At 34.9% G+C, this 27,772-nt stretch overlaps 1 protein-coding gene across 2 annotated transcripts in view; it reads left to right on the top strand.

Moving 5' to 3' along the window:
- Window positions 1–27,772, top strand: part of LOC145243478 (clavesin-1-like) — a 173,038-nt gene that overhangs the window by 40,678 nt on the left and 104,588 nt on the right. For both annotated transcript variants that reach the window (XM_080106416.1, XM_080106417.1), the window contains exons 2-3: window positions 7,929–8,273; window positions 14,820–15,250. In XM_080106416.1, the coding sequence (XP_079962542.1) occupies window positions 8,135–8,273; window positions 14,820–15,250 (570 nt within the window). In that variant the 5' untranslated portion in view covers window positions 7,929–8,134. The remainder of the gene's footprint in view (window positions 1–7,928; window positions 8,274–14,819; window positions 15,251–27,772) is intronic.

Here is a 27,772-nt window from a genome sequence, read left to right as displayed (position 1 = left end):
AGTGTTTTCAGTATAAAAACTTATGACGAAATCAAACGTAGACGTTTTTTCTTCTTCTGAAAACTTGTATGCCTGTCTACTACCAATACTAATTAATGTTCCCAAAAGGCTGAAAAAAAAAAAAAAAATTCCTCGGCAATGCCAGGTCTGGACAGCTATTTAAGTTTGCATTTACAGGGTAAAAACTCCATAAAATCCTTACCGTGCTTATATAAAAGTGCTCAATTATACATAGCGGTGTTTAATGGTTATAAAGATTCTTTTTATTTATATGGTTACACATATAAATGACTGAAGCATATTTTGCAAATGTGTATATAAAAAGTGTTTATATAAATAAAGCTCTTTATAATCATTATATATATATATTTCTCCTCTTCTGTCTCTCAGTTTCACTTTTTCTTGGAAACTACTAGGCCAATCTCATTAAATTTTGAGTCGACATGTACAAGCAAGACCTCAAACTATATTTTCTATTTTTGTCTTTTTTTTTTCATTTTTTTTCAGTAGATTATTATCAAATGAACACTAATCTAGCAGATTGTCAAAATAAACGCACAAAAATGTCAATATTAAAATATTTGTAGGGGTGCTCAGTTTCTAATACAACGTTCTAGTAAATCGATCACCCATTTTAGAATCACCCGATACAGTTAAGCCAAATTAGCCTTTTTTTTTTTTTTTTTTAAAAAAAGGATTTTTTTAAAAAATTTAGCTTGAAATTTGCCCTTTCCTGATTATTTTATATAAAATATTTATGGTTATCGTCACCTGATATTTACAAAGATTTTGCTCGGACAAATTTTTTTTTTCAGTTTTTTTTTTTTTTGTTTCGAATATTTAATTTTTGCACGCGTATGAAACAAATATGGTGACCAGTGAAAACGATACAGAATACATTGGATAATTCAAAAAACATTATTTTTTTATTAATGTAAATAACAGTAACACGTTTTGATGTTAATATAGGAGCGATGAATGTAAAAAAAATCTGTTGTATTTATTTATTTATTTAAACTACTTTATGAAAATTGACATAGAATCAAGTGAAGTGGGATACGTCTTATAATTTCGGAGGCGGGGGGGGGGAGACAGTATGCTATTTTCTGTTGAGGGTTTATAATTCCCATGGAAGACGAAGATATCTTTAACAAAGAAATATTTTTTTTTTTCATGAGATAAGATCAGTTATTGCTGAGTTCACTTGAGTGCAATTTTACTAGAATATAAATCCATAATCACTTTCTTTTTTCAATCATTTTCTCTTGCGTTTTTTTTTTGGAGGAGGGGGGGGGGATTCACCACTTAACAGGACACGGAGTCCACTCGAGAATAAGGGTTAATGAATGTAAGGTGGTAGTGTAGTAATCACTTGTAGATTGGGTAAAATTTGATTATTTATGGAGACAGCTCAACAAGAACGGTTATATAGGATTTGAAGATGAGCAGTTCCGGGAAAGAAGCTTTGTTTATGGAATCTACGTTTAGATTTAGGCACAGATAGAGAGTGGGGGAAATCGTTGTGTTTGTAGTTAGGTGAGTGTTTTTATGGAAGTTTGCGAAGTGTGGACCATAGATTGGAGTTCAGTCGAGTACTTGCGATGAAAATAGCGATAGAGCAGAGACAGACTCGCGAAAGAGGTTGCAGGAAAGAGAAAAGGGCATCACCTACTAGGTTTTAAAGCCGGTTTTGAACTCTATCAAGGCAGGATAGAGTGCGCCTACATCTATAGTATATTTCTCTTAGTATGTCTGTCTGTCCTTTCCACTTTTTCTTAGCAACTGCTACACCAATCTGGTTGAAATTTTATATGATAAAGTGCAGCGAACTAAGTACTGTGGTATTCGTTCCATGCACATTTACGGATTGATATGGATTAATATGGATTAGAAAGGTTTAGTCATCACAATATCACATTTATGCTAGAAAGTTTATCGGAAACAATCTAGCTGAAATTTTGTATGGACCTTATGATAAGCTGTTACTTGATGTAAAGATCTATATTTTATAATATGTAAATATTTCTCTTAGTATGTCTGTCTGTTTGTCCTTTCCACTTTTTCTTAGAAACTACTAGACCAATCTGGCTGAAATTTTATATGGACCTTTGGGTGCAACTACACTATTCGGTACAAAATCAAAGTGTAGTATCTGTTCTTCAGATGCTGCACTTCTATTTCTTGTTCTCTTTCGGTGGAGGAGAAATCCTTCACGACTGAGACAATTTTTATTTTTGTACCTTTTCTCCACGTTAACTTGGACCTGGTGTCTAACTCTGTCCCGTGGGGAGGCATAGTAAATAGGTACACTATAATAGTGAAATTAGGAAAACGAAAAAATCGATTAAAAAAAAAAAACCCAGTGGTATCTGTTGACTTTTTGTGTCAATTTCAATTAAAAGTAATAATATCTTCTTAAATGACATGTCAGAAGTACTTAAATATTACCGCATTATTAAAAAAAAAAAAAATAAAAAAATGAGTTTTCAATCTTTATCGTAAAAGACCCTCACCATATTTATTTGGGTATAAGTGACATAATAACCAGGGAAGTGTCGGGGACGCACCCCAACTACTTGGAATAATGAACTATTCCATGACGTCACTTCCGGGTAACGAGAACCGGTTTACTAAGAGGAGTCAGAGACAGAAATACGGAGAATATGGTTATCACTACTACTCCAGCTACTCAATTACCTCTTTTATGTATTTTTGTTAATACATATTTATTTGATTGTTATTGTGTCTTTCTCAACTAACACCACAACAGGAAGTAACTCAGTTATGCTAAAAACAAGGCATTTATGATTGTTAATGCTCAATTTATTTTAAAAATTGGCAATAATTTCAATATATGACCTTCTCTTGCCAAACTTTCGCAAAACACTTGTCTAGCTACAGCCACTATTAGTCATTTCCATCCACTTTCTATCTGTGCCTAAATCTAAACGCAAATTCCATGAACAAAGCTTCTTTCCTAGAACTGCCCACTTGTGGAAATGTGTTCTGTTGGCCTACTGTATACTCATTAACCTTTATACTCAAGTGGCTTTTGGGCAATGATAAGTGGAGAGTCCCATGTAAAAGAAAAATATGCTGCAAACACATACTATTTTTTGAAGACCTTCATCGATATATATAAAAGGCAAAATGTGTGTTAGCGTGTGCACATTTTTTTGTATGCCCGGTTAAGGCTTTTGGGGGAAGGGCACTTGGGGGCGGGGGGGTCTCTGTTTCTTAGAACCTTTTATATACTACCTAGATTATAATATCTATGATTTACGAAACAACGTTGGGTGTATCTTTTATTTGGACGACTTTTACACGCTATTTTCGTGATATTTTTTACTCTCAGCGTGTTTGTTTGGCTTTTCAATATAAAAGCGAAACTGAACCTGTAGCAAAACGAAGCCCCTGGCACTTGTGTCGGGATGTCCAGAAAAGCAATCAGCTTTGATCACTGCTGGGGAACCGTTCCATATAAGTTATCAAATTTACCGAATTTTCATTACTAATGATTACTAAATTGTCCAATTTCTACTTTACACTCTTCAACCCTTATCCTTGAGTGGCCTCTTGGCCTTGATAATGTGGTGATGCCTATGTAAAAAAAAAAAATTGCTATTCATTTGGACACCCACCCCTTTTTAGGGGAGCTGGTTTTCCCCAACATCTTGGGAAAACTGCAAATTTAAGTGTGGGATTTCATTCCCCTATTATGGGATGGTTGATCTCATTAAATTTAAGCACCTCTCACTTAACTTTTTAATCGTTAAGTTAAAATGCTTTTCAGTTCCTGTCCCGTCATGGCCGAGTGGTAAGGAGTCAGATTTTTTCCCCCTTTCTTTTCCATCTTCACGTCAAGGCTTCTGATTCGAGCCTACCTCTCTACCAAAACCTTTTTTTTTTCTTTTACACCAACAAACACCTGGCAACACTGGGTACCCACGCTAGTCTATCTATATATATAAAAGGCAAAATGTGTGTTAGTGTGTGCACATTTTGTGTATGTCTGGCAAAGGCTTTTTTGGGGGGGAGGTCACTGTTTCTTAGAACCTTTTATATACTACCTAGATTATAATATCTATGATTCACAAAAGGAGGTTGTGTGTATCTTTTATTTGGGTGACTTTTACATGCTATTTTGGCGATATTTTTTACTCTTCATGCGTTTGTTTGGCTTTTCCGTATATAAGCGAAACTGAATCTATAGCAAAATGAGTCTCCCTGGCATTCATGCCCGGGACGTCCAGAAAAGCAATCAGTTCTGATCCATGCGGCCAAAACCCATCATATCACACAATTGCTATTCATTTGGACACTCTCCTTTTTATGGGGAGCTGGTTTTCCCCAACATCTTGAGGAAAACTCAGAAACTGGCTTGCAGTCAAAGTTTAAGGTGTGATGTTTGATCTCATTAAATTTATGCACCTGCTGCTTAACTTTTTAATTGTTAAATTAAAATGCTTTTCACTTCCTGTCCCGTCATGTCCGAGCAGTAAGAAGTCAAGTTATTTTCCCTTTCTTTTCCACCTTCATGTCAAGGCTTTGGGTTCGAGCCTACCTCCCTACCAAAACTTTTTTTTCTTTTACACCGATAAACACCTGAGCAACGCCGGGCACTAACGCTAGTCTGTATATATAAAAGCAAAAATGTGTGTGTTTTTGTGTGTGTGTGTCTGCATTTTTTCTGTATGTTCGCTAAAGGCTTTTTTCGACGGGGTTCTCGGGGGGGGGGGTTACTATCACTTAGAAGTGTTTATATACCCCCTAGATAATAATATCTAGGATTTGTGAATGCACGTCGCATCTAGATTTATTTATAGCGACTTTTACACAATTCTTGCTATTTCGGCCCCTCTTGTGTTGATTCGACTTTTTTGTATAAAAGCGAAACATGTGAAACTAAAGTGCATTTCTCGGCTACTGGCCGAGAGCGTCCAGAAAGCAATGGACATTTGGTCAATGTCGGTTTTCACCGTCATATCAGGCAATTGCTTTCATTTGGACACTCCCTTAATAAAGGGGGAGTTGGTTTGCCCCATCCTCAACACATTGGGGAAACAAAACCAGACAAAGTTGGGTAAAAACAAACCCAAAAGAACTACCCTGCAGTTAAAATTCAGTGTGGAATTAAATTCGGTGCACACCTGCCATTTATGTGTTTATAAACGTTAAGTGCATTTCATTCCCTGTAGTGTGATGTTTGACTTCATTAAACACACACCTGTCACTTTTTAATGATTTTATTTCACACATTCACAGTTCTCTGCCATCGTAGTGTGGTGGTAAGTCCTCAGTCTATTAACCTCAAGGGTTCAGGTTCGAGCCTACCTACCTACCAAAACCTTTTTTTCTTTTACACCTCCAAACACCTGGGCAATGCTGGGTACCCCCGCTAGTCTATATATATAAACGGCAAAATGTGTTTGTGTGTGTGTGTGTGTGTGTGTGTGTGTGTGTTTATATGTCTTGCAAAAACTTTTGACACAGGCGACAGATCTTCACAAGATTGGTATCATTTTGAAGCTCCGCCCTCCGGATGACAAATATCGAAAAATTGGTTTAAAATATTCATTCCTTATCGAAAAATTGGTTTAAAATATTCATTCCTTCACCCTCAACGGGACACTTTTCTACAGGAAGGGGTAGCAAAAAATTGTTCCTTCATGAGAAGATAGCCAAATACGCATACACAAAAAAAGGTTTTTTCTTGAATTAGTTTAAACTTTCTAAAAACCGACCCTATTTCGCTGATGTGCTCTTAACTAAGTTGGTAAAGGACTAGCGTCATTATCTTAAGTTTGCAGGTTCGAACGATGATGTAATATTTTTTTATTTTTTTTATATTTATAAAGTTTTAATATTGAAACAAGGTTGTTTTTTTTTCCATCACATTCGCTTTTTATTTTGTTTTTTTTTCCCCCCGATTTTTTAAAGAAGTTTTAACATCGTTCGCTTACACGTTGGGTTTTTTTTTTCCATCATCTTTACTGTTTTTTGGGTTTTGTTTTTCCGATTTTTTTAAGAACTTTAACATCATTTTTTTTTTATAATATTTAAACAGGGATATTACTTCGTTTATTCTTTCGTTTCCATTTTGTTTGGATCCCCCCCCCAACACACACACACGTCCAAACACCCGGGCAACACCAGGTACCCCTGCTAGTCTATAATATAAAAGGCAAAATGGGTATGTGCGTTTGTGTATTTCCACAAAAGACTTTTTGGCTGGGGGTTCTCGCGTCGCTTAGATTCCGGGAGAAGTTTTCTTACATTTCCTAGATCATAATATCTCGCATTCGCAAATAGACATTGTCTCTATCTTTTTTTTTTTGATCGAGTTTTAAAAATTCACGCCATAGCGTCTTCTCGAGTGCTTGTTTGGCTTTTTCGTATATAATAATAAAGCAAAACTATTTGAACGCAACCGCCTGCCCTTCCCACCTGGTAGTGTCTGTTCTTTTTTTTTTTTTTTTTTTTTTTTTATTACATTTTCACCCCAAACAAGGCACATTGCCACTTTGGTGTAGGGGGCTACTATCAGGGGAAACATCTACTGGGGTACTATGTAGGGATTAGAGCAGCGAGATGTTGGTTCACGTTGCACTTGAACTTATGCATGTCAGTACAGTTGGGGAAGCAGTGACCTGGAATGGAATTCCAAAGTCTAGCAGTTCTGGGGAAGAAACTACTGGAGTAGAAAGATCTTTTACATCTAGGGATCTCTACAGTGTGGGGGTGGGATTTTGCAGCTTGTCGGGTCTGTCGAGGGTGTTCACGTCGTGGGGGCACAAGTGCTTGCAGTTCTTCAGAGCATTCACCATTATAATACTTGTAGAACAGGCAGAGGGATGCAACGTTTCGACGATGGGACAGAGGCTGAAGTTTAGATGCCAGTTTAGGGCCTATCAGATTTGCGACTCTCTTTTGAACCCTGTCAAGGAGCGAGAGACTAGTAGCCGATGCACCGGCCCAAATATGACAGCAATACTCCATACATGGGCGAATAGTGGCCTTATAGAGGTACAGGATACTTTCGGGTGTTAGAAGTTTTCTAGCACGGTAGAGAGAGCCCATATTTTGCCCTTGGTTAATGTAGAGGAAACCCTTCATACTGAAACAATTACTATTTATTTGGATACTGCTAGGGTGCCCCCTTTTTGGGGGGGAGCTGCTCCCCCCCCCCCTAAAAATGACCTTCATTCATTTCTGCAAGTCATCTTTTTGATTGACTACGTTTAATTTGAACGCATTATACTTCCGTTCACGTCATGACGTAGCGGTAAGACGTCAGATTTTCTTTCACTTTCTTTTCCGCCTTTGCATCACAGGTTCGAGCCTGCCTGCCTGCCTACGACCACTTTTTTTTTACACCTCCAAACACCCGGGCAATGCCGGGCACCCAGGCTAGTTGCATTATAAGAGAAGGATCAAACATAAGTGAAGAAATTCTGGGAATGGAGTGGCACTCTCCCCTACATCTCAGTGTAGCAGCTAATGAAAAGTGAGCCTTTGGATCATCCTCAACTATAGTCAGCCACTTAACCTAGCTTTTTCCTCTGGACCATATACATATATTTTTTTTATTGGTTATCACTTGTCAAGCTCAAATGCCATTCAAAAATTAGTGCTAATGAAATGGAATCATTGTCAGTATCAAGTTCGAATACTTGTTGAATACTCTAGATAGTAATCCATTGACATTGGATTTGAACTCAATCAAATTGTAATCTGCAGGGAAGCAGTTCTGCGGCAATAATAAAAAGCAAAAGAACAATCTACTTTCAATGTGGACATAACTTTACTCACGGTCCATACATACACTTTCTCCTTCATCAGGTAAGAGCTGTATCCATTCGTACTACAATCATTTTGAATTTTTTAACCTCAAAATAAAAATCTGTATTTTTCTTTTATCATTTCAGATTGTTGTGATTAGAGGACACAAACAGGTGACCCTCTAAAGTCCTGAGTTACAAAATTTGAACTCCTATTTTTGTTACCACATTTTTGGGGGTGGGCAACGTTTGCCTGACCTGCCCCGTTCCCACCTGCTGATCACATTGCTCTTCTCTACCCCTTTCTTGGGTGGCCGAACCACTCTACACCCTTTTGGGTGCAGAGTATTCTAATGGCCATGGCAGAATATGGGTGGGGATTATCCCATGAGCTGGTCAAGAAAGCTCGACGTGAGCTGCACGAGGTTCCTGAACAACGAGCAGACCTTCTTGATGCAGTCCGTGCCCAGATTGAAACCAGAGCAGACGTCAGTAAGTAACATGTTAATTTTTTTTGTAATATTTTTTTATATTATGTTTCTAAATTTCCATAAGGGCTCGTGACATAATGGATAACATATTTGGTAAAATTCACTTCTGGAAGTGAAAAGTTCAATTCCCAGTGTGGGTGAAACTCAAAATTTTTTTTTTTTTTTTTTTACAAGGGTGTCACCACTTATCAAGGCCCAGAGGCCACTCAAGGATAAGGGTTAATAGGTATACATTAGTCATTGTGATTTTAGCATAGTAAAAAGTGGGAATTTTGAAACTTGGATTACTTAGGGGGACGATTCAATTAGAACTTGTTCACATTGGTCTTTTTCTTTTTTTTTTTTTTTTCATAGGTATCAACTCATTATCAAGGTCAAGAGGCCACTCAAGGATAAGGGTTAAAGAGTGTACAGTAGAAATTGGACAATATAATAATCATTAGTAATGAAAATTTGTTAAATTTGATAACTTATATGGAATGGCTCATCAAGAACTTATTTACGTTAGACTTGAAGACAACCATATTATAGTCAGCCGGAAAGCAGGAAAACGGAAGACAGTTCCACAGGCGTGCAGTTCTAATAAAAAAGCTTTGTTCATGGAATCTACGTTTAGGTTTAGGCACAGATAAAGAATGGGGGGAATTATTGATAGAGTTTACAGCTAGACGAGTGTTTCTTGTGAAAGTTTTGCGAGGGGGGACCATAGATTGAAGCTCAGTCGAACACTTTCCATGAAAATAACGATACATCAGAGACAAACTCGCAACATCTCTTCTGTGAGATAGAGGTTGCAAGGAAGAGAAAAGGACATCTCCTACGAGGCTACAAAGTCTATTTTGAACTCTATCAAGGCAGGCCAAGTCCTTTCTAGCAGCTCCTGCCCAGATGTAGCAACAGTATTCCATCCTTGGACGTACCTGACTCCTAGAGATCTTATGAAGTAAACCTTTATGCCATACCCTATCAAAGGCCTTAGATATGTCAAGAGCAATTGCCCTAGAAAGGTTGCCTCCGTCGAGAGATTTGCTAATCCTATGAGATATAACTGTAAGCACATCTGCTGTAGATCTAGCAGAACGGAAACCATATTGAGTGTCACTAAGAAGGTTATTTTTGTTGAGATGGTTGATTACTTCTGTATTTAACACAGATTCCAGCAACTTACTCATGACGCACAGGAGACTTATTGGCCTGTACTGAGAGGGGGATGAGCGATCACCTGAATTCTTAAATACAGGGCATACAGATGAAATTTTCCAGGGAGATGGGAAACTATTCTCCTTAAGACAACGTTTAAATAGTTTTGTAAGTATGGGCGCTAGTTCAGGTTGAAGTTTTTTGAGTACTATAATTGGAATACCGTCATTATTTAATTATGGTTGATGAAACAAGTGTGAAACCTGTGGATTAAATAAAGAGTTAATTTGTCCCTCCCCTTCACCCAAAAATGTAGAATTATGTGCTGGTTCTGTGTTCTGTCATCAACATGGAATGTTAGGAAAGAGGAATTCCAATCACCTTAGTTGAGACGGAAATACACTTGCATCAAGGGTAATTTATTTTATTTCTTTGGTATAATTGACCCTCAGCCATCACCTAGAGTCTGCAAGTTACGGATGGAAGGAATGTCTAATCAAAGAAAGATCAGGTTTAATAGTGCAATCAGAATTAGAGATAGATAAGATATTTTATCAACTTTTTTTTTTTTTTTTACATAGGCATCACCACTTATCAAGGCCCAGGGGCCACTCGAGGATAATGGTTAAAGAGTGTACAGTAGTCAATTGGACAATATAGTAATTGTCACAAATGGAAATTCAGTAAATTTGTTAACTTAAAGAGAACGGCTTATCAAGAACTTGTTTACATTGGACTTGAAGACAACCATATTGTAGTCAGCTGTAAAACAGAGAAACAGAAGACAATTCCACAGGCGTGCAGTTCTAAGAAAGAAGCTTGTTCATGGAATCTACGTTTAGGTTTAGACACAGATAAAGAGTGGGGGGAATTATTGATAGTGTTTTCAACTAGACGAGTGTTTCTTGTGAAAGTTTGGCGAGGGGGGACCATAGATTGAAGCTCAGTCGAGCACTTGCCATGAAAATGACAATAAAGCAGAGACAAACTCGCTACATATCTTCTGTGAGAAAGAGGTTCCAGGGAAGAAAAAAGGACATCTATACATAGATATGGCAACAGTACTCCATCCTTGGACGAACTTGGCACTTATATAGGTAGAGAATTACATCAACAGTGAGATATCTACTGGATCGATAGAAGGATCCCACCATTTTTCCAGCAGCTTTGGCAACAGATTTGATGTACGTGTTCCATTTCAGATCAGGAGTAAAGGTCAAGCCCAGAAGCTTGTCAAAACATGAGGCCTCCCCAAGACGAGAGCTGTTCATTTCAATTGATGCCAGATGGAGATCAGAGTGTTGATGATGTAAAGATAGAAGCTTGGTTTTAGATGCATTAAAAGTAGCCAGCCACTTCTTTCCCCATTGCACCACATGCTTAAGATCAGAGGAGAGAGAATCGGAGAGAACTTAGTTGTTTACGGTCTTAGATGTGCTACCATAGATGGTAGTGTGATCAGCATAAATGTCTACAAATGATGTAAGGATGTGATTTGGAAGATCATTAATGTAAATCAGGAAGAGAGTTGGGCTCAGGATGGAACCCTGAGGGACTCCAGCATTAATACTGTGAGCTTCTGATTTCTGCCCATCAACTACTACTCTTATGAACCTATCAAAGAGAAATGATTTAATAATTGAGAAGACATTTCCAGCTATACCATAACTGGAGATCTTGTGAAGTAAACGTTTATGCCATACTCTATCAAAAGTTTGTGATATGTCGAGCAATTGTCCTAGAAAGGTTGCCTCCATCGAGTGATTCGCTAATCTTATGAGATATAACTGTAAGCACATCTGCTGTAGGTCTAGCAGAAGGGAAACCATATTGTGTGTCACTAAGAAGGTTATTTTTGCTGAGATGGTTGATTACTTCTCTATTTAACAGATTCCAGCAACTTACTCATGACACACAAAGACTTATTGGCCTGTACTGAGAGGGAGATGACCGATCACCTGAATTCTTACATACAGGGCAAACTGATGAGATTTTCCAGGGTGATGGGAAGCAATTCTCCTTAAGACAAGTTTTAAACAGTTTTATTAGTATGGGTGCTAGTTCTGGTTGAAGTTTGAGTACTATAATTGGAATACTGTCAGGGCCAGTTGCTTTACTGGAATCAAGGTTTTTGATTAGCTTGGCAAGATCACGTACAGATATTTGTATATCACATAGCGTGTTTTCTGATACAGGAGGAAATATTGGGGGTTGATGGCCTTGGTCGCAAAGGGTAGAATTAGCTGCAAAGTTCTTGGCAAAGAGTTTGGCTTTGTCTGATGCTGACAAGATTACCTCAGGTCCATTGATGATAGCTGGGATAGAGCACACTTTTCTGTCCAGGATTTTGTTTGCTATTTGCCAAAACTGGTGGGAACCAAGCCACTTCTCAGCTAGTTTGGACTTGATGGACTGAGCATATAACTCTCTCGCATTCTTTATTACATTTTTACAATGGTTGTTTGCAGTTCTGAAAGCAGCTTTAGTCTCAGTACATCTATTACGTTTGAAGCAATGGAAAAAGTGATTTCTGTGCGCAATGGCAGCAGCACATTCTGAACCGAACCACGGCTGGCTGTTAGGTTTTCGCTGGAACTTTTTTGAGGGTATGAAACGGTCAATACCTACAATTAACCATTCTATCAGGTCTAACCGATAATTGCTCCTAGTGACCACAGATAAAAGTAATGCAAAATTTCAATGATGTCTTTAGATTCTGTGAAAAATTTAACTCTTATTGAAACTATTATTGAAGTACAGTTTTGAGTTACTGTTAATTTCAGATATAGTAACATGAAATAGTGATGAAATCTTTTATTTCCTTGGTATGATTGACCCTCAGCCATCACCTTTTAGTGCAGTGTTTTTCAACCCTTTTGCTGGAGCAGAACTCCATAAAAACATTTTGCATACTTATGGAACCCCTATGCAATAATTTAGTTGTCTTATGCCCCCCCCCCCCAAATAAACAGCGTTTAAAAAATAAAATGAAGTGGAAATACTCATATTCAAAGTATTGTACATGTTTATTGTAATGAAATGAAAAATTGTACATATTTGAATAGATTATATTTATTCTTATAAAAAAAACTCAATGGGAAACTTGAGGTTGGTGTTTTTTGCACAACTCTTTAAGATTGGGTTGGTTTTGACAGACACACACAAAGTTCATCTTCAACAGACAGCAATTGTGCTCGTTTCTTGTGCTTAATGGTTGTCAGGGATTCTTTTGGCATTGACTATATAATAAGAATATATAAAAGCAAACCTAATAGTTGCAAGACGAATTAATTTTTCAAATGTAGCGAGTTTAATTGTGTAAAATTTAGCATAGTTAAACAATAATTTAAAAAAACACATATAATAATAAAATAGATTCTCAAAATTGAATTTAACATTTTATTTATTTGTTCCTTGTTCTAATTTAGAAATTGCGGAACCCCTAGACTGTACGAGTGTCTGCAGTTAAAGGAGAGTAGGTCTCTGATCGAATGAAGATCAAATTTGATAATACAATCTAGATTAGCTTCTGTTTTTTTTTTTTGCTAGCGCATATCGTAACTAATCACTTGCATAATTGCAAATCATGTGATCATTTAAGCAACTAAAAAACAGATTGCTCAGCTCCTAAGATTCTTTCCTTAGACATCACAGCACAGGTCACCAACAGATGATCCCATTTGGGGGAGTTTTACCCCATTGCTGGAGTGCAGTCAGCATAATCTACAGTCCTTACTGATAGAGTGTATATATGATTTTAGCAAGCATTTGAAAAGTGCAAGCTAGAAAATTATATATACATTCAATAATGCAATATTAGTTTTGCAAGCTAAGAGGAAGATCAAATCGAGACAGTATAGGGAGATATATGTGGAAAAGTAGAATTTGATGATATGGTCATGTTGAAAGAATGGATGACAGTTCTTAGATTAATGTATGTAGAACAATTGAGGTAGCAGGCTTAGTTCATCAGGGAAGGCCAAGGAAAACATGGGAACAAATGATAAAACTGGACTTGAAGGAAAGACGGATAAATAAAGGCCTTGATTTTAGCTTTTATTGCAACTGGCTGCTCACATGCAAGGTGCCATCAATAAGTTTCCAGACTTTTTTATACATGCATTTAAAATTGTCGTAAACTCTTGAAAAAATTCAGTATGTTATTGCTATACATTTAATGAGATGACTAACCAATTTTTATGACTTCAGGTTCAAATAATACAGCCACAGCAGGAATTGGAACACACCCTACTAAAGCCTGATTGTCCCAGCTGGTGAATTTCAGAAATATAATCTGAACGTGAGGACACTTTAGAAGAATGATATGCAGTAATATTCTGTTTTACACTTGGAAAAAATGCCACAGAAACGTATGGAATGCTTCAGACTACTTTTGGACTATCTTTCATGAATCGAGCATCAGTTTTTGAGTGGCATAAGAGATTCAAGGAAGGTAGGGAATCTGTGAGGGATGATGAGAGGTGTGGAATGAGTAAGAAAGTCAGAACACCAGAGTTGATTGGTAAATAAAGAATTTCATGGATAATGACCGTTGTATGTCTATAGAGATAATAAGTGCAAAGTTTGATGTCAGTGTGGGAACTGTACACACAATTATTTGCGAGGAACTGAAGATGTGAAAGATTTGTGTGAAGTTTGTTGCAAAGGTGTACAGAGAAGATCACAGATTATTTGACTAAGATGGGCATCGAGATAGTTCCTCATCCTCCCTATAGTCCAGACCTTGCTCCCTGTGACTTTTTTGGTTATTCTCTAAGCTCAAGGAAAACCTTAGAGGCTGTCATTATGAGACAATTGAGGACGAGGATCATTGACATGCTCACACAAGAGGACTTCCATGGGACGTTCCAGAAGTTGTTGGAATGGTACAACAAGTGCATTGCAGCCAGAGGAGATTATATGGCACTATCACTTCCTGGGGGGAGTTACTTGGTTGAGAAACGTCCTGGGAACGTAACCTGCTTCCATGGGGGAATAAACAATATCCAACAATAGGCACATGAAAACAGCAACACAACAGATCGATATGTCGTCGGCTATAAACTGGCTGGCATGGGTCACTTCTTTATTGCATCGTTACAGGCATCTTTCCATTGTCGGCATTAATAGCATGCTGAAATCGAACGCTTACACAAAAGTAGCGAACAAATGCATTTTTATAAAAATATATAATTTAAGATTTAACAAAAAGGAGCATATTTTTATGAGAGGACTAGAGTTTCATGTGTGTACTATCAATATAATGTCCATACAAAAAATGTCTGGAAACCTATTGAATGAACTGATTTTTATTTGACTTTATTTTATGCAAATGATTGAACAAATCTGATGAATTTATTTGGATTACGTGAAAGCATTTATTTAATCTTTTTTACTTAATTTCCAGATTTCTTACGGACTGACGATGTTTTCATCCTCCGGTTTTTACGAGCCCGAAAGTTTGACATATGTGATGCGTTTCGGCTGTATACGCGGTATTTCGAGTATCGGCAAGAGAACAACAATCTGTTCCGAAAATTTCAGGCTGCTGAACCAAGCATTAAAGAAGCTTTGTTTGATGGACTTCCCGGGGTTTTACCCAATCATGACCACTTTGGCCGCAAAATCCTGGTGCTCTACTCTGCCAATTGGGACAATACAAGGTATGGACTGGCAGCCATTTACAGGGCCATCTTACTGACTTTAGAAAAACTGATCGATGATGAAGAGACGCAGATCAATGGATTTGTGATTATCGTGGATTGGAGTCAGTTTACCTTTAAACAATCAACGTGGCTGAATCCAAAGATACTCAAATTAATGATTGAAGGGTTGCAGGTAAGTCTCATTGCTGTTTTATGAAAGCATGTTTTTAGTAAGTCAAACATCAGAACATTCACTGCAAGTACTTATTTAGCTAAAACCACTACAAACTTTTCTTTCTTCTTCTATATAACTGAGAACGAAATGGAACTTCCTGCAAGGAAAATTTGGCAATTATTATTAGAGAAAAAATTTGAAAATCAGAATTTTGAATTTTAAGTAAAACCAGTTGTATCTACTCAATTGTCATATCGCAGAAATGAACATATCCAAAAATTATGAAAAAACAAGTGAAACATGTATGGTCCCTTGTGAGTGCACAGTGAACAAGGCATAAAAAAAATGACTAAGTTCAGCATTTACCCCCCCCCCTCCATTTAGCCCCAAAAGTTCCCAGGGAGCGTCAAATCCTGGTGAAAATGAACAAACGGTGCAGTTTTAGGTCTTAACATATGTACATTTGACATCTGCACCATGCAAAAAAAAGAAATGACTAAGTCCATCATTTGCCCCCCCCCTCCCATTTAGCTCCAAAATCCCCAAGGCTATACGCTATACATATTTAGATTTAAGTTCAGCACCATGCAAAACTGTTAAATAGACATACACAGAAAATTTTGGACAAATATGGTAAAATAGTCTCAAAAATGGAGTGTTATTATTAGCCCTAAAAGAGCCCCTGGGGCATACCCGAGAGTTATTGCGAAGTATAGACAAACAAAATTATATAGAAATCAGTTAGTTACAACTTTTCAGAAAGTTTTATAAAAATGCAAGGCATCAATTTTTTTTTTAATAAGCACAAAAGTGTCAATTTTAGCCATTTTAATCTGAAAGGCACCCCTAAGGGGGCAACCGGAGTTTTCCTGGAAAATCCATTCTGTTACTTTTTACTCATATCATGTTTAATGTTTGTGCAAAATTTAAAAAATTCCAAGGCGTAGTTATTGAGTAAAGTGCGGACAGACGAACGGACGAACAGACAAGGGTGAATTTACAGGTCCACCCTCCTTTTGTCGGGAGACCAAAAACGATAAGGTAGAAAATTAATTATTGATGAAAACAGTTTTTGAAGACAATAAGAATTGGGTTTTGCTAAATTGGCCTAAGATTTTAGAAAATTATTATTATTTGGTTTCTTTTTTATTTAGCAAAATTCAATGTTTGCTAATTATCTTCAAAAACTATTTTTATTAACAATTTATTTTCTACCTTATCGTTTTTCATAATATTTGGATATGTTCATTACTGCGACATGGCAATTAACTAGATACCATTGGTTTTACTTGAAATTCAATACTTTGATTTTGAATTTTGCTATTATTTATGAAGAAGCACCAAAAATTCTTTCCAAGAATTTTTCGCCTGTGAAACACAATACGATGGAAGTGCTTCCCTATTGATTACAATGTAGTTAATCTCAACAAATACTTGAGCCATTCTTTTAAGTAAGCAAATTCTGTCTTTTTCACTAATTTTTTTTTACCCTTATTCATCCCGAATGGCATATTGGACGTAAAGGGGATACTATTTCAGACTGTCTACAGGGCTACTATGTAGAGAGTTGAACAGCAAGATGTCTGTTCACATTACATTTAAATGTCTGTGTGCTATTACTGTCATTTTATGAGAGCATGTTTTTTATGTCACGATCAAGCCTCTATCTTTTTTACAACCAATGGCTCTGATTTTCACTTGATTCCAATTGAAATGAATGATTCTTGTCTTAAGGAAGCGCCATTCTTTGATAAGCTTCTGGGATTGATCTGAACTTTTAACCTGAAATAGAAGACTTACATTAAATCTGTTGCTAATGTTGCTGGAAAAAATTTGGATCATTCTACCGCTCCAGAAGGTATCTCACTCCTGATGCAATCCTCTACCTGTATAAGAGCCAAATGAGTCAAACATTAGAACCTTCACAGGACGATTAATCGGAATCGGAATCAGGAATCAGAAAAATCAGAACTTTTTGGGGTATTGGAATTGGAAAAAGTTATGCATATTTTCCAATGCCAAAATGATTCTTTTTTTTATCTTTTTTATTTGATTCTGTTTAAAACAAAACCTTTCACTACTATTAGTAAAAATAAAATAATAAATATTTATTTATTTTAAACTACAAATACAGCTAAAATCTATAAATCACCCGTTTACGTTTGAGAAAATATCTGCACATTTAACACATGTTTTTATGGTAATCGAGAAAAATAACAACTTTATAGTTAAATATTTAAGGATTTATAAGAATTGGAATTGTATTGGAAAATTAGTGCGGAATCTGTAATTGTATCAGAATCTGGAAAAATATTAGAATCATCCTGTCACTAAAAGAAATTTTTTTTCTTTGTCTGTGGTGTTCATAAGTTGTCTCTTTTTTGTCAACTTCTGTTATAGTCGGGTCTCGTGGCTACTATAAAACTAAGTTTCTTTTTATAAAAAAAGAGGACGCAAGGAAATGTTTGCTGGGTATTCTTCAAGGTTTTATTTGGAGAGAATTGACTTAGGGGAGAGAGAGAGAGAAAGAGAGAGAGAGAGAGAGACAAATGTTCTCTTAACTAATTGTTTCATTCTTAACTTTCTAACTTACTAAAATGAGTGGCACACACGGACAAATGTAACATGGCTGTTACTTTTTATCTATGTCATTACATTTCAAACCTCTCCAACCCACACATTGTCTGGTATCATCGCAAAGATACAAACAAATAAAAAAGGAAATAAACAAAAATCCGGCATTTTTTTAAAATGCAAATGCAATGCATTCATTTGTCGTTCTTCCAAAATAACGCATTTCATTATCTTTCAAAAGTCTTTTCGTACACACGTATGTTTTACATCGCTCCGCCATATAATGTGCTTTTTAAAAGTCCCTGCCCCCACCACCTGAAGCCAGCCTTAGCCAGTGCTTTCTCGCCCTCGACTTTACACGTCTATCTTCCCGGTACTTCTCTTGCTCGACCACCATGTGCTGTCTTTTTTTTCTTTTTCTTTTTCTCTTCTTCTTGATTCCATGACCTCAGCACGTGCACACTTGCCTTATTTGCATATGTGCTAAGATGGCTGCTGCTGCTAATATTTTCTCACACGTGCGCCATACATGCTGTGTTATGCAAAGACATCGAAGTAACATCTTCACAGCAAGTACTTGTCTAGTTATAACCATTACAAAGAACTTTCTTTTTTCCTCTGTGTACCTCGAATGAAATGGAACTTCCTGGAATGAACATTCTTTCCAAGAACTTATCATCTGTATAATACAATACCACAAAAGTACCTCCCTGCTGATTACAGTATAGTCGTCTTCAAGTCTAATATCAACAAATACTTGTTGAGCCTTTTATTAAGTAATCAAATCCTGCCTTTTTTACACGTTGTTTTTACCATTATTCATCCCAAAGAAGACATATTGGACATAATGAGAATATTATTTGGGCCTATATCTACAGGAAGATTATGTAGAGATTTCAGAAGCAAGATGTCTGTTCACATTACATTTAAATTTCTGTATGTTATTTTTGCTGTTTTATGATAGCATGTTTTTGATGCGTCAAAATCAAGCTTCTGTTTTTTCACCACAAGCAATTTGATCCCCATTTGACACCAATTGAAACGAATGGCCCTCGTCTTAAGGAAGTGCCTTGCTTTGACAAGCTTTTGGGATTGACCTTCACTCCTGACCTAAAATGGAAACTTACATCAGATTCGCTGCCAAGGTCACTGGAGAAATGGTTTGATCATTCTACCACGCCAGAAGGTATCTCATGCCCAATGCAATCCTCTGCATATATGAGCCAAATAAGTCTTAATATGGAATACTGTTGCCACATCTGGGGAGGAGCTGTTAAGAGTACCCTTTCCTGCCTTGACAGGATACAAAATGGGCTTTAAAATCTAGTGGCCTTAATTTCCTCCCTACTTTTTCTTTCTCACAAAATAGATGTTATGAGTCAATCTCTGCTCTTTTGTTATTTTCATGGCATGTGCTCAACTAAGCTTCTATCTATGTGTTCTTTTTATTACATTAGTGTGTTCTTTTTATTGCATTAGTGTGTTCTTTTATTATATTAGTGTGTTCTTTTACTACATTAGTGTGTTTGTTTTATTGCATTAGTATTTATTTCATTAGTGCGCTCTTTTTATTACATTAGTGTCTTCTTGATGAAAGTAATTTCTCTATCTGTCAGAAATCAGAAATCTTATTTCTATCTTAAAATTGTACTTAACCCCTCACCCAACTAGCAGCAAAATCCCACTTCTTCACTGTAGAGATCCCTAGATACTAAAGATTTCCTACTATAATAGTTTGTTTTCTTGGATTACTCACTTTTGGATCCCCCTCCCTGCTCCGTATTTCCCTTGTCTGAATACTGACAGGAATCAGAGGTATCTTGAAATGATGGGCATAGATTGTCCAAATGTCTATGGCAATAGAAAGTCATCAGCATTTGTAAATTTGACACGCCTCATCACACTGGAGGGCATAAACAGTAAGACTCCATGTTTTGTTACCATAGGAACCGAGCATCCAACTTTGTGTTGATTATATTGGAGAAGTTATCCAGCTGGAAAAATGCAAAATTACTGAAAGTGAATGAAACAAATACATATTTTCTGAAAATACACATTAAAAAATTGGGCACTTGTGCATTTTAGGTTTGAAAGGAAATTTTTGTTTTATTTTTCTTTTGGAAGAATTCCAAGGGGAGACAATTCAAAGTATTGTGTAACTTATTGGTAAAAGCAAAACAAACCTTAAATTAATAACAATACAATAATAAAATATAATATTATTGGTGTGCACGTAAATACACTGATTCTTTTAAAAATGTATTAATTTATACTAGCCGTACCCGGCCACGCGTTGCTGTTGCTCAGTTTGTGTAAATGGAACCCCTCCCCACCAAAAAAAAAAAGGCAAAATTAATTTTTTTTTAAGAAGGAATTTGGCAAACTGTTTTTTTTTTTCATTATAGAAAAATATCCATAAGTTAATTAATACAGAAAATAGTTTGTGTATTTATTTATTTGCGGACTGTTAAACTCATATGCTGTAGTTTTGTTTCACTACAACCTGAATGAATTTTGTTTTGCTTTTGTAATAGCAATTTACCGTTGAGAGCCGCATGGTAAAATGAACACACGGATACAGAAACACGCAAGAGAAATAATAATAATTGGAGTGAGAGAAATAGCGAGTGAGAAAATGAGAGAGAGAGAGAAAGAGAGTTAGGAAGAATATATACAGAGAAAGAGAGAGAGAGAGAGAGAGAGAATAAAAACTGTTGTAGATAGTGTTGATGTCGTAAAATGTTGTTTTTTTTTGGCATAAAAAGAAATGTACAAAGTGAGTGAACGAGAGAAAGAGGAAGTAAAAACTGTTGTAGATAATGTTGACACCATGAAATGCTTGTTTTTTTTCTTCGGCATAAAAAGAAATGTACGTATATGTTATCTCTATATAAATGTTACTTTACTGTGCACCTACTTTTGGCTCATACTTTTTGCTTTGTTAAATTCTGATTTTTGGATGAGGCATATCAACACTTGATAAAAAAGATTACAGCCAGTTCAATTATTATATGACAGATAGAATCAAAGAGAAAAGTAGAAAAAGTTGACTTAAAAACATCATTGAGAAAAGCGCAGAGGGATTGTTTAACTATTAGGAATAGAGCTTGTTATAAGAAGATAAATTTTAAACTCTGTAAATTAGGATTTAGAAAAATTTATTATACGACAAGGAACACCGAATGAACATTTAGAAAATTCTTTATTCCGCAGAGTTTCAAAGAATGCCTTCTTCTCTTCAGAGGAAAAATATTAGCAAAATATTATTTATATTTAAACTATGATTTTGCTGTTTAATGCATAAATCGAAAACGCAACATATGAAGCAAATCATATTTGTATAAAAGATTAAAAAAAAAGTGTCTGAGAATGCAAAAATACATAAGGGAAAGGATATTTAGATGGAGTCCAGATAAATCTAGAAAACATGATAGGGCAAGCAAGAATTAGTGGAAAAAAATTCAAGTAATAAATCCGGGTAGGTTAAAAATCAAATTGTAAATCCGGGTAATTGAAAAAATGAAATCCAAGCTGTAATATAGTTTTCCATAAGTTTTTTCTTGGGAAAAGTTTTTCAGTCAAAAATATATATATGGCCAAATGCACGACTGCAATCAATTGCAAAGAATATATATTCCAAAATTTATAATGATCCATTCACTAGTTTAGGAGATTATTTTACTTTACATATAAGCAGATATTGAAATGCATTGGAAAAGATTATTACTATAGAAATACATTGATGATTATTTTTGTTATTGGAATTTATTGAACAATTATTTTCTCTAGTAAATATTTTGGACTGAATTTGTTAAAAACAAAAAATCTTGGTAAGAAAGGGTACGAATTTAGGTAGATATACCCCCTAAATGGTAAAGTTTATAAAAAAAATAATTTGTAATTTTTCTCATTGTGTTGTTAAGAATATATATTCCAAAATTCATTAGTTTCAGAGTTTTCTTGTGCATATATATATATAATTATTTACTATAATAATTAAGTACCTACAGACACTAGTGTTTCATTCTTTCAAGAATCTTCAGTGCAGGGTGTCACAATTAACACCAGTCGATAGATTCGAACCCAGCAACACAAGCCATCTCTGGCTTAATTAGCAAAGACTGTATCCATTTGGGTACCATTAACCACGTGAAACATTTTTATTTTCAAATGTTTTTTATGTCAGTCAGAGTGATCTAATCATTATATAATGATCTATGCATAAGAGCTAAATTGACCGACTTAATTCAACTGAAAGTGCTCAACGATAAGAAACGAGTTTCTTAAAGGGGCTGACATAATTATTTACTATAATAATTGAATATATATATATATGGCAGACCTGTATGAGAGTGCTCACCCCCTAAAAGTGTGTGTCTTACACTTTTTTCAATTTTTTTCCGATGATTATCATAAATTATAAACTTAAATATCATATTAGCAGAAAAAAAAATTGAAAAAGAAAATTAATGGCATTTAAGAGGGGGGGGAGGTTCATTTTCACGTTATAACGTCCTACTTCATTGCTACTTGACTTCCTGTTCATTTGTTTACCGATGTGTCACGTGATTAGTACGTTATAACAAGAAAATCATTTATTTTTTTTTGAAATTTTTTCTGTTAATGATACTTAAGTCTGTAATCTGAAACAATCATCGGGGAGGGGGGGGCTTAAAAAAGAAGGTGAAACACGCATTTTTTAAATTTCTAAAGACTTAATAAAACACTACATTCTCGGACAGGTCCGCTATATATATATATATATATATATATATATATATATATATATATATAAAGAATTTGATTTTTCATCAAACTTCGTTTTTGGTAATAATAAATGAAAGTAAAAAGAAGGGGGAAAACACAGGAACAATAAAAAACAAAAAAAACAAAAAAACAAAGGAGCAATAAAAAACGTAAGAGCAATAAAAAAAACAAAGGAACAATAAAAAAGCAAAGGAGCAATAAGAAAAGAAAAAAAAGAGCAATAAAAGTAGATCCAAAAAGTAAATTAAGTCCAAGTGTATTAAAGAAATAAAAGGCAATTGCTTTTGTTTCCCAAAGCATAGTTAACAAAATTAACCTCCGAAACAAATCAAAACAAAAATAAAGAAAACTTCAAACGTACATAAAACAGGGGTCTCTTCATAAGATACAATTCTTTATAAGAATTATAGCCTCAAGCAATATTAACAATAATGGGGGGGGGGGGAAACAAGATTTCGTTTTGTTTTTCGTTACGAAAGACCATAATAAAAAAAACAAAACAAACTATCAGCTTATTCAATATAAAAACGTCTTTCATAAATCTTTTTTCAAAGTCTTTTCTTCCAGACTTCTTTTCTCCGATATTTCTTCTTTCAAATAAGTCTTTTCTAAACTAAATTCTCTGTATTTAAACTTCCAGGTTGAAGGCTCTTTTCTCTTTCCCTGGAAAGATTTTTTTTTTTCTTTATAAACAGATTAAGTGTTTCTTTTTAACTAACTCCTTTCACTCGAAAAGGGAATTCTTTTTCTTCAAACCACTTAAAGTTGTTTTTTGTTTTTGTTTTTGTTTAATAATTCAGTTAATATTCAGGTAATTTCGACTGCATAGTTTGGAAGCTACTATTGTAACTTATTAGAATTGACAAAATAAAAGTTTTAAAAAATCAGTAGAAACCATTGTTTTTTTTTATCTGAAAACTCCATTTATCGACTACAAAATCTCGTCCTAATAGTGAAGAAATGCCATTTTTTGTTATACATTTTCTTTTTTCTTCTGAACACTTGGGGTGGGGCCAATATTACTACAATGACATGCGTTTATGTTTTATACATCCACATCAGTAATGGAAAATATAATAATTATATAATGATAATGTATTTGGAAATGAAGATGAGAAATCGTCATCGTTGATCTTCGGAATTAATTAAAGCACTTTTATTATGCTTAGAATTTGTACTGTTAATCAAATGGATTAGCTCGAATAAGTATGACTTAACATTTTGAACGAATTCTTGTTGATAATTAGTTCATCTTAGAAATCAATATTAAGTGATGCCATGTCCCGCTGGAAGATGCATGACTATCTCTGAAATTATGTGGACCCATAAAACCAATGGACTCATATGGGTTTTGTAGGGTTTATGAGTCAATCTACATCTCGTATATATAGACAGTATCTGGAAGATGAGTCATTGAAGATTGTCGTGATTGTAACTCCTCCCTCTACACACAAAACACTCCCTACCATCGACTTCGACTGCTTCTTGATTTCTTTTACTATTTTACCATTGATTCTCTTGAGAGATTATTGAAATATTCTTCAATCAGTTCTGTAATTTAAAATTTCTAAAGACTTAATAAAAAGAAATGTACGTATATGTTATGCAGTCTTTTTTTTAAAAAGAACTGTGAACCTATATAAGTATAACTGCCAGGCGTATATGATGCTCTTCTCTCTAAAGTCTTCTTTTTTTTTTTTCTCAAAAAAATTTGAATAATAAATTATTATTGATTAAGCATTAAGTTTTCAGATTTAAAATTTTGGTACTTCTGCAGTGTACTGTAATTTTTAACTGATACATTTCAGGTAAAAACACTATCACGTACTTACGTGTTATGTTGAAATTAGTATAAATTCCAAAATAGCATAAATTCTAAAATTTATTGCTAACAACTGCTTCATAATGATAATAATAATCAACTTATACTAGTGATCGGTGTTAGTAACCTCATAGTGTTCCTCATCTTTTGGCTGGCAATTATTTCCATCTCATTAAACGTGTGGAATAATGTTGTCATATTTGGGCTGATGAATCTCTGTATTATTGAATTACAGAAGAGTTTATATGTAATTTGATTGTCCCCTCCCACCCTTTCTTCTTTTCTGTAACCTCTTTCACAGACGTGATGTTGCCAGTCTCAGTCATTTCTATAAGTATTATTATGCCATGTGTTCTTCAGAACTGTCTGATCTATTCCCTGCTTCCTTTGTTCCAGCTTGTTTGATTTGTTGGCCCAGTAGTCTCCATCAATTCACCGTTTCGATATCTCACTGTAATACAGTTTCCTATTCCTATATGGTTTCTTTCCAAGAACTACAAGCTTATGTATAACTCTCTTTTTAAGGCCAAATTTGGCTTTTTTACGTTCTTTCATTACAAAAAATATGGCGGCTAAAACCGTAGTTAATAAAAGAGCGTAAAAAAGGCCAAATTTGTCCTTAAAAGGGCCAATCTGTCAAACTTTAGAAAGGCCAAATTTTAAAAACAATATGGCGGCCTCGATTGTCGTACATTTAGTCTAATAAAAAATGTTTCAAAAATAATAAAAATGAATTTTTTTCAGGTTTTATTTCAGCCTTAGGGTCTAATAATGTTTTATATAAAAATAAATAGTTTTTATAATTTTTTATCTGTTAAATAATTTACGCCGCTGAACTACACATTTGCAAAAAAATGCAACACACACACACACACACACACACACACACACACACACACACACACAGAGGATACATGATACTTTATTTTTATACGCAAGTTTATTGTTGATCAAGACCAAAGTCTGTTCAAAGGTAAAAGTTAATGAATTGGAATGTTTGCTAGTTGAAACAGTGATTAATGGATTAGACCAAGTTTGATGAATTGTGAGAACAGTATATGACAGGAAATCTGCTGACATTAAATTTGAAGACGACCATTTTGAAAATGGAAGGTTCTGGTTTTTTTCTTTTTTTTTTTTTTTTTTGGTGATGCTTCAGAGCTATTTCTATAGCAGACTTGTTTGGTGTTTCTGTCACATTTTATATTCATTCAAAAAGTCATCAATATTCGACACTTTCTTGTTAGACAAGTTCAAAGCCATTGTTTGCATACTTTTCTGCCAAGTGAAAGAAAAGATGAGTGTTTTTATTTTAAAATATGTTATTCATCAAAATTGTCAACGAAAGTAGAAACCAGAAAAGAAATAAAATAATAGCGGGACCTGTGGAAATTCCACAGAAGACTCATTCATATGTAATATTTGCTGCTGGGCATTCTGTGGACGTTCAGCATGAATGAAGACACCATCATATTATTCTAACCCTTTTGTTAAAACTGTAAAAATATTTATCTAAGCAAGTCTATTTATTAATACAGTAACGTGTAGAACAATAAAAAAGAGGTTAGTTATTTATTTTTCTCTATCTAATAATGTAAGCCTGACCATTAGAAAACAATATAAAGTAGTGATTTAAAAAATAAAAAAAATAGATGAGTTGAGTGCCATCATTTATAATCGAAAACGAAACCAAAACTTATGAAGAATTCTTGGCAAAATTATTTATTACAAGAAATGGAAGGAGACAACAATTATTAAACGACAGCCACTCGAAAGAAAAAAAGATGTAAGCGTGACACACAAAGTAACACACACGCTATCGTATTAACACATAGATAATCATATATTAAGCTCAATTATGGAAAGGATCAAGTTGTAAGAGATTCATTGCTTCAGAAGTTAGTATGAAAATACTTCACTCAAAAAATGATCCATGATGAAAAATACCAAATAGTGCTGACAAAACAAGAGCATGCTAACCCTGTACATTTTTTTTTTTCTTTTACTTCGGAGTTACCACATAACAAGGCTCGGAGGCCATTTGAGGATAAGGGTTAATGAATGTAAGTTGGTAGTGTACTAATCACTAATGGTGTAAAGTGCGTAGAACTTGATTATTTATGGGTAAGGCTTAACAAGAACATTTTTACATTGGATTTGTAAGGCTGCCATGTTGTATTCAACTGGGAAGCAGGCCAGCAGAACAGGTTTCCAAAGGTGGACAGTTCTGGGAAAGAAGCTTTGTTCATAGAATATGCATTTAGATTTAGGCACAAATAGAGAGTGAGGGAAATGATTAAATAAAAGGTTTCATTAGAAATTCTATTCAACAAGATACACCTGAAGAAGGTTGGAGGTTATATCAGCCAAAACATTGTGAAAATGACATTTAAATCGAAATAATAAAATTTTATATAAAATCAACACACACACATGTACAAACACGCACACACAGGATACTTTATTTTTATACACAGTAAACACAGCGGTCATTTATTTATTCATTTATTTATTTTTCTTGCCTGACATGAACACTGCCTGCTGTACAAAATCAGGTTTGTACTAATTTTTAATCACAGTTCCATTAGAAATTCTATTCAACAAGATACAGGTTTGAGGTTATATCACCCAAAACATTGTGCAAATAACATTTAAGTCCAAACAATACAAATTTTATAAAAGATTAGAACACGCACACACACACACACACACACACACACAGGATACATAATAATTTATTTTTATGCACAAGTTATTACTGATCAAGACCAAAGTCTGCTCAAAGGTTAATGTCTGCTCAAAGGTTAATGGACTGGAAAGTTTGCTCGTTAAAAAAATGAAGAACCTCATCTGAGAATTGGGGGTGATTAATGGATTGAACTAAGGTTTGATGAATTGTGAGAACAGTATATGACATGAATCTGTTGATATTAAATTTAAAGATGACCATGTTGTAATCTGCAGGGAAGCATTAACCCAGAAAAAAATTACTGATTAGTGCTCAGGAAAAAAGGCTGTAGTTTCTCTAGAAAATAAGTTAAAAAGCGCTAAGAGATACTTACCAGCAGGTTTCACTTCCGTTGCATCAGCACGCTGCGTACACATTCGTCACTTCCTGCCCATAAAATAACATCATCGTATATGACAAATATTCAATACAAACCTCTCTTATCAAACCAATAAAATTTTATTCGATCACTTGTAGATATTTGTCATTTAAGTCTTAACATAATTGATTTTTCCTTTCAATACAACTAGCAGGGAGGGGGGTCCGACATTGCCGAGCTGTAAAATACGGTTAATTAAAAGTAAACAAAAAAAAAACGGGACATAGGTGTTATAAAAAGAAAAAAAAAATGCCGCATGGTGGGTGTGTG

This window comes from Euprymna scolopes, chromosome 22, assembly GCF_053919585.1.
Source record: "Euprymna scolopes isolate OS-2025 chromosome 22, ASM5391958v1, whole genome shotgun sequence".
NCBI classification, from domain to species: Eukaryota; Metazoa; Mollusca; class Cephalopoda; order Sepiida; family Sepiolidae; genus Euprymna; species Euprymna scolopes.
Note: the sequence above shows the minus strand (reverse complement) of the source record. Positions and strands in the feature narration are given on the sequence as shown.